Raw genomic sequence first — 8928 nt, 5'->3', positions numbered from 1 at the left:
ACAATATTTTTAAATTTAAATATAATGTCAGATGGAAACATTTTAAGACTTATAAATTTCTTGTTATTCATTCTTTCTTTTTGATCTTCCATTCCTTGTCCATCCTTCAACCATACTTTGGCTAATTTTGAAAATGAAAATAAATGATTTTTTTCGATGTTTTCTGCAGCATATATCAATTATTGTACCTAATTACTCATCGGAACTATCACATTCTGTTACAGAACTATAACTTTCAGCTACAACATCTGTTTCATCTTCTCGAAGGCTCTTAGTTTGAACAGTAAGATCAAGTTCAATAACTTCTTCATCTGTTTCATCTGTTTCCTCTTTTGCATAGTTCTTCATTGTTTCTCTAGGTTGAAGAGTAAGAGCTAAGAAGGAAGCTAGACCTGCAGAAGTTTTTAAAACCCTCGTTCGATTCCATGCTCAAAGAGACGCAAAGATTTTACTGCAAAAACCGTTGATGGTTGGATGACATCTGATCTCTTTGACAGCCAGATCAGATGGCTGTGACTCAAAAAATCCTAGGATAAATTTGTCCCAGTATCTAGAAGATCTATACCTTCCACAGAGGTTTCTAGGAACACTTTTCAGCATTCGCTTGGAGAAAACAACATCTCTCATGTCCATTATTCCATACAAGATGGAATTCCGTAGTTTACTACTGATGCTCTGACGAGAGTTCCGCTCTCTATTAGACATAGACAGTTTTGTTTAGTTCTCCTGTACTTCTTGCATATGTTCTCTGAGAAGCCTCTGATTTTCTTCAAATTGTACTTCAGCTTCTTCAGAGTTATCCACTACTTTTGCTGCACTACCATGCAAGTACGCAGTATCTTTCTCAAACAAAGTAGTTGGGTTTATGATATAGCTTTGGCTTACAGTAGCTGCCGAGTGGGCATGAACAGCTCCTTGTCCTGAGCTGGAAGTGCTCTGTGCAGAGCTGTACTCTGAATCTTGCGTGAATCTTTCAATCTCAGGTCTTTGCTAAATCCGAGCTCCTAAAGAAATAAACATTATTGATTATATTAATAATATTATAAAATCAGTTTATTATCATAAACCAGTATTACCTTGAAAGCCTGAAGATTATAGATGTTGTTCATCTGGAGTGGATTTCCATCCTCCCTTAGAAATAGTGGCGACGTCTTATCAATCTCCAGGTTGGTATTTCTCTTCAGATATTCTGTTGAGATCCTGCTCCATTTGTTCAGGGCACTGGTGAACTTGCTTGAAAGCATGATAAAAAGGGTTGCTTTAGTCTTCCCTTCTTCAACTGCTGAGAATCTAAATAATATTCAATTAGAAGTATTAAATTATTTTGTTTCTCATAAACGTTTTTATTTTTATCAAATTGACTCTTCTGATCAGATAATTGGTGCTTACTGCAAATTTGACTTACTTGTTCAGCTGGAATGTCCACATTCCTGGCAGTTCACTGTGTCAGGCCTGAGTAAACAAATCCTGTCTCTTCAGGATGTTTGTTAATTTGGCACGCTGACCATTCTGTAGAACAGTTAGAAAAGCCAGTTGAATATTCAGTCGAATATACTGTTCCCGATTCAGATCCAATTTCTTATCATGGATTTCCTCGATTTCTTCCATGATGGAGAGAAATTTTGGACCATCGAAGAAATCTTTTATCTGTTTCTCTACCTGCTCATACCGATCAGGATTGAACTGTTCGCTCAGTTCTTGAGCAACTTTGGCAGATTTCTTTGCCGCAGGTTTGAGATCAAGAAGACTGTTGGAGAAGTTGTTACAACATAACATGATGTATCTTTGAAACTCTTGACGAGCTGCTGCGAGACGGATATCTTCAGTATCAATATGGAAAACAGAGGATTTTTCCCATAGATAGTCGTAGAAGGATACAATAGCAGAAATCCGTGCAACTAAACAAAAAATTCAATAAGTTATTTACGAGTTAAGAAGCAAATTGTTGTGTTATGATTATTGCCAAGCTGTCAGTAATTAAATTTAGGAAAAAAAGAACTTACTTGAAGTGCTGGGATTTTCTGTCGCTGCCCAAGCTTCAACTTCCTTTGAAATACAGACAGAACTAGGGAACAGAGCATCTTATCAGAGAATATTTTTCCCTTCCAAATATTTATAAAGATTGTCATCAGACTTCCCAAAAAAATATGTAGCATACTGAAGAACTGTTTTCTCAGATTTGCGTTTACCGTGACCTTGAATCCTTGGTTTCAGATACCAAGTAAACAAGTAATCATCTCTAAGACAGATTCTTCCTGTAGGTACTCTTGGTGATTCATAATTGATTTCCTGGAATTCTTTCAAGGAAACCTTCATCCTAGGATCTGATTCATCTTGGGTTAATGCAGTACCAACTGCTTCATTTAAACGATTCAGGAACTCTGGAGAAATATCGGCAATTTCTACATCAATATCTACTTCCGCTAGAGTTTCTAGGATTTCTGACTTTACGTGCAACAACTTAAGCACATCTTTGGAGAATATTATGTTTCTTACTTGTTCAGGAAGATCTTCTCCAAATTTCCAGTTCTGGATGTGTTGTTTAATAAAGTTTGGTACTGACAAACTGACAGGGTTTGCGACTGCCAAACGGATAGAAGATTGCGGCCGTTTTTCAGGTTCTCCTAATAATAAATTATTTTTTCAGTAAATCCAGTGATCAAGTATGCAATCAATAATAATCAATTTAATCTATATAGTGCTGAGAATTAATTTAATTTTAAGTTACCTCTAGGTACTGACAAACTGACAGGGTTTGGTACTGTCAAACTGATAGAAGATTCCGGCCGTTTTTCAGGTTCAGGTTCAAGTTCAGGTACTGGAAAACTGACAAGGTTTGGTACTGACAAACTGACAGGGTTTGCGACTGCCAAACTGAAAGAAGATTCCGGCCATTTTTCAGGTTCAGGTTCAAGTTCAGGTACTGACAAACTGACAGGGTTATGATCTTTACTCTTTGATTTCAAAGACTGTAAAACGGAAGCAGATTTCTTCGAATACTTGATGAAACAGGTGCATTGCGTTTCATTTGTTTTTCAGGTTCTCCTAATGATAAATTCAGTCAATCCATTGATCTAGTATGCAACAAATCAAACAATCAACTAGGTCTATGAATCAATCTCTTAATATTTCAGACCATTTATCAAACAATAAATTAAAAGTTCAAGTTACCTCTACATGACACTGGAGCATTCGAAGGTCCGGCTTCCATTAGATCAATTTCAAGTTGACTTTCAGAATCTTCTAATGATAAATAATAATAATAATAAGTGGACATTTCAATCAAAGCAATAATTTTAAGTTTAAGTTACCTCTACTTGACACTGGTGCATTCGAATGTCCGGCTTCCATCAGATCAATTTCATGTTGACTTTCCGAATCTTCTAATGATAAATAATATTGTCAGTCGATCGTTTGATCAAATATGCAACCAATCAAACAATCAAACAGTTCATGAATCAATCTATTAACATAACATATCATCAATAAAAGAATTGATATTGATTTTAAATTACCCGTATTCGCCTTAGTGGTGGATCTTTGAGTCTTGAATTTCTTGGGCTTTTCTGTCACTCTCTCTCGGCATGGCTTTTTGGCACGATAGTGTCTGTAGAGACTCTTTTTTTCTGTGAAAGAAGATCCACACAACAAACATGTTTTATGACCCAATTTTGGATCCTTCATAAATCTGTCAACAAGAGCTTTCCTACGCCCGGAAGCTCTGTCTTCTTCACTGTCTGTTGCAAAGAGTTGTTTTCTCAGAATTGAGAAATTTGCTGTTCTGAATCTATCTTCATCTTCTTTTGTTCTTGAACTGACTTTATCTTCTTTTTCAGCGGATATAGAGGAATCCGAGGACTCATCACGATTTTGATCATCCGTCTTAATCTGCGGGAATTTATCAGAATCTGAAGAATCATTTAGAACTTTCCGTTTCAGACGTTCAGGTACAGGAGTTTCCTTAAAAATTTATTTAAAAATTAAGCAAATAATAACGTAATCAGACCTAGAATAATTTAAATTAACCAAAAAAACAGTATAATCATACAGCAAATTAACCATAATCATACAGCAAATTAACCATTAAATACTCTGTTATACTTACAAAGATAAGTTGTCTTCTAGTTAATTGGAGTCTCGTAGGAGTCCTTGCTGGAGTGCCTCTTGAAGTAACTGGTTGATGTAACGGGTTTTAAATAACATCAGGTATTAGGTTAAACTGTTCCAAAGCTTCATCAACTAGTGTATTCCATTCTTCTTCAGGCATATTACACTTAGGGTATAATTTTCTGTGATGTGTTAACAAGGAAAAGAGTTTGTTAACATTGTCTTCAAAACTTTTGAATGGAGAGTTTTGTATATCGATATAAGCTATTACTTCAGATATAAGTGCCACACAGGGACACAATTGAGTAGATGCCCATCTCTACTTGTATAGTGCCACACAGGGACACAAGCCTAGCTATCAACAAGCTATTACTTTGGATTTAAGTGCCACACAAGGACACAAGCATGGTGTTTATATATGCCAACAATAGACTATTAGGGACTGCCAGTCAACCATTCTTTTACCTTGTCCATGCAGCCTAAATGATATGAGGAACATGAAGAGACTGAAATCTAATCTCTCTTCAATAACCTACTTTATGTAGCCTCGATATTAACGAGGAACCATCAATGTTCCGCGTTAGTATATTCCTTAATTACTACGTTCCCTCCTTTACCTTGTTTTTGTAGCTTCAAGACTACCTAATTAAAATAATATGTTGCCTCAATATCAACAAAGAACCATCAACGTTTCTCGTTGGTATAATTCTCAATTTGTATGCTTTTACATAGTCTATGTAGCCTCAATACCAGTTTTTCTTTAAAAATGTATCGGTAAATTGATTCCTCCATAATTTTCCTGAGAACAAGGAGATAAGAAACTACAAGACCCTGTGTCCTCCCTGAGCCAGAAAAGAATAAAACTCATTTATTCTTTATCAAGTGCTCCATGGAGGAAGAAAGTGAAGTATGATAATGTGTTACCCCTATAAATATTACTATTTAATTCAGAATTTTAATTGTGAATTTAAAAATAAAACTATCTTAAAACTGACCTGTAGAAAAGAGGTTTGTAATTTCTCATCCATTTTAGATATACATAAGCTATAAATACAGAAGCATCCCGGAAGCACTCACAAAACCTTAAATTTATGTAAAAAATCTATTTTGTTAAAATACAGTGGAAATGTGTTGTCTTCTGCATTCAATACCAATCTTTAGCAATTCATATTATTTGGTGGCTTGATACCAGCTGAAAGGTGGCAAAAATCCGTGAAAATATTTTGTTATCAAGATCAACAAAGATTGAATGAATTTCATTCTAAACAGATAGTATTACGTAGTAAATTTACAATTTTTATTTGATTAAAAATGTTTCATCAAGGATATTAATGAATATTATATTAATTAAAATAAAAAAGAATGAAAGACATCTATGTATAATGCTTGTAAAAATACTTTAAGAAGATGAGGAAAAGATTTTATAAGATTTCCTTAGCAAGCTTCTCCTTGCAGAAAACACTTCAACCTAAAGCACTGCTTCGCCACCTGGATAGATATAAATTAAAAATTAAATGAATAGATTGCAAAATGACATTTATTATTCATATTGAAATCATCTTTAATCTCCTGTTCAACGAAATAACCAACCTTTAATTCCCTCCTTTTTTATTTCCAGGGAGGATAATTACTTATCCTCCCTGTGAACCATACAGATTTATCAAATAAATAGTTCTCTAATTTAATTTTATATTTACATTAATCGCTCTCTCAATCAATTTTGAATAAAATAGTTGAAACAAGTAAACTACACGTACACCTAGTTTAATATTTGATCTAGGAAAGATCAAAACATGTACATACAGCTTTACTGAGCTGTCATCAAATATATTATATTTCATCATTCTTTTCAGGTTTACATAATTACATTGTAAAGTTGTTCCCCTGAAAATGTTCGATAATTACTATTTTGTCTGCATTTTGAATCACATATAGGGCTTTCTACTCTCAGGAGGTGAAGCTGAGGAACACGTTTAAATATTCTCCATACAGACTTCGCTAACCTCTGTTTTTTTTACTTGATTAGAAGGTCCTTGAAGTTTATCAGCCATGGATTTTACAGAAGCTTTGCTGGATGATACATATTCTTAAGGCATGCTCGTATTGGACCATCCATAAAAATCCATAAGCTGTTGAACGGATGCTCCGCTGTCAGCTACTGCTGTGGCGGACAAGCATTGTAGAGAATGAAATGTAAAAGATACTGGATTATCTAGACCAAGAACTGTTGCCATTTTACATGGCACTAATACTTACAAGATGTTTCCCCAAAGAGAAAACAAATGTATGATCTACTTTTATTTTAAGTTAAAATTGCCTAGTAATTAAAATTGTTTTAAATATCTCAGTTTAAAAGTAACCTTGAAGGTGTTGAAGAAAAAATGCCATTGTACATGTTGAAAGCAAACCTCCACTGAGAACAGGTTGATATGTGCTGTGGTTCGTTCAAAAAAGGAAAAATTTGATTTGAGAATTTGTTAATTTATGTATATAAATCTAAAAATGGAGAATTTGTGTATTATTTGGGTAAAATTAAATGGCCAATCACTGTCTATTTCGTCAACATAAAGGCATATAGCTCTCCATTTAATAAGGGTTAATCACTTAAACCACATATCTGATCTTAATTGGTTAAGATTCAAATGAGATTGGCTGTGTAGTGATTATCAAATTAATGCTTCACTTCACACTGCAATGAGGGAATTGAAGTTAGAGTCTAAAGAATTAAATACATATATTTAAAATTGACTTAAACTTATGTCCTTAGTTCCTTTAATGTTTCACATTTTTGATCTTATTTTGCACTTGACTTGATCTTATGTTTTATAAAGATTAAATAGGTAATGAGACATGAGAAAATATCTTGAAGAAAATCATGTTCGTAAGTAAGAAAATAAAACTTTAATGTTCTTTAAATTTAAAGTATCCATTGTATTTGTAGCCTAAAATAATCAGTGTAACTTAACAGTTTAAATAAAAGTTTTGAATGAACACCATGATTTATGTTATAATGGACAGACTAACTTTTAAATAACAAAGGTTTCTGTTAAATGTATAAAGGAAAATTTCATGGTCGTCATTTCATAATTGTGTGAATTAATCAATTTATGATAGTAAACTGAATTCCTCTGTGTTTAAAGTCTGGCCTTGCCGGCCAAACACTCAGCAGGGGCCCCATCTCTCGAATCTGAGCTGGGTAGTGAATTTCAAACATTCAATTATTTTTGAAGGAACATATACCTTCAAAAGACTGAGATGTCCGTTACCTTTCAGTTCTCAAAGTTTATTTATAAAGTTTATTTATAACGACAAGCTAGGAGAGTTATGGAAGGAGGGAAGATGATGAGGGTAATTTCGTAGTTTGATAGGGGGGCGGAATTAAAAAAATTAAAGGGAAATAGAATTACTCCTAAACATTTCAGTAAATGTTTCACAATTTATATATAATCTAGTTGTCTTGTGTAAATGATCAAATTCAAATCTAAATTGCTTGTGATATTAAATAAATCAATAAAATTAATATTTGAAAAACAAATTTCAAATGGATTTCCTCATAAAATCTCAGCCAACAGTTAACATATATAAAAATAAAAATATATATATATTAGCAAAGAGCTTTATTATGTAGATTAATTAGGATAAAGATTTCATTTAAAAATACAAAATTAGAAAAAATTAGAAAATTAGAAGAAATATTTTTTAAAAACTTGCCAAATAATGATGCTTAGGTTTAATACTTCCAAGATATCCTGGATATTTCTCTACTATTCTCTGTCAGACTAAATAAATAATTTTTAAGATTTCACATTTCAGGAAAAGTCACTTCACTTAACAACCTGCAATAGCATCCAATCCCATAACTTCTTTTAAACAATTATAACTAATATTTTTAATTTATTTAATATAATGGTTTAAAGAAAGGTTTCACCAAGAATAATATTCTTAAAGTTTAATTTGAGATGTATAATTGTTTTCAATGGATATAAATTCTGAACAATTATTAGTAATGAGAGGAAGGATGGAGAGAAAAAGCTAACATTTTTTGAAACTTGAAAAGCTTCTTTTGTTGTACTGGACTAAGTGCAAAAAAAAATTATTTTTCATACCTTGAAACATGTTTTGAATTACATCAGTAAAGGTATCAACCATGCAATCGAAGAAACAATCTGGTGGATACGTTTCATAATTATTTGAATTTTCAATATAAAAGTGTTAATAACTGACTGAATGCCTGGGAACCATGTGAGAAAGAAATAAAATGACACCAATTTCAGGCAATGAAAAGTGATATTGGTGAAACATGGTTTCTGAATCCATCAAATACCTGATTGAATGAGGTTCACAATTACAAAGAGAAACTAAATGTAGAATATTATGAAATGCATCCCTGCAAACATATACTCAAATACTGTATGGATCAGAATAAGTAGGTGCTTGGGATCATCAGACGCTAACTGAGAATACTAAGCTGATCTGAATCCTTACCAAAGCCGCCATCTGAGTTAAGTATCAATATATGCACCAAAACATTGGATCAATATTTTTACAGATTATGGAACCGGTTTACACGGAATAGGATCCGAAGTACGGGAAAAAAATTGCAGGTTTAACTAACTTCATCTGTGTCTTACCAATGAACAAAATTTCTAAGATTTAAAATTCAGTGATGGTGATGGACCAAACCTCTGTAGAGTAAAAAAGTAGATGTTTGTTCCACATTTATTGAAAATATATTTCGGTCTGGGTTGACCCTCGTCAGATCTTGAGATTGTTTCTTCACAAAGACTAAAACATATTTCTATACAAATTATCTTGAAGTGA

The 8928-nt window shown here is 33.0% G+C and overlaps 1 protein-coding gene across 1 annotated transcript; it reads right to left on the bottom strand.

Annotated features, from left to right (window-relative positions):
* Nucleotides 1-881: 881 nt before the first annotated feature.
* On the bottom strand, nucleotides 882-1916 carry LOC111716567 (uncharacterized). The gene is made up of 3 exons (XM_023492052.1): nucleotides 1406-1916; nucleotides 1077-1290; nucleotides 882-1004 (listed from the first exon to the last, which is right to left on the bottom strand). The coding sequence occupies exons 1-3, from the start codon at nucleotides 1426-1428 to the stop codon at nucleotides 882-884; spliced, it is 360 nt and encodes a 119-aa protein (XP_023347820.1). The 5' UTR covers nucleotides 1429-1916.
* Between the last annotated feature and the right edge of the window lie 7012 nt (nucleotides 1917-8928).

The sequence above is a fragment of the Eurytemora carolleeae genome, unplaced genomic scaffold, assembly GCF_000591075.1.
Source record: "Eurytemora carolleeae unplaced genomic scaffold, Eaff_2.0 scaffold1073, whole genome shotgun sequence".
Taxonomy (NCBI): domain Eukaryota; kingdom Metazoa; phylum Arthropoda; class Copepoda; order Calanoida; family Temoridae; genus Eurytemora; species Eurytemora carolleeae.
This window is presented reverse-complemented; position numbering and strand designations above follow the sequence as displayed.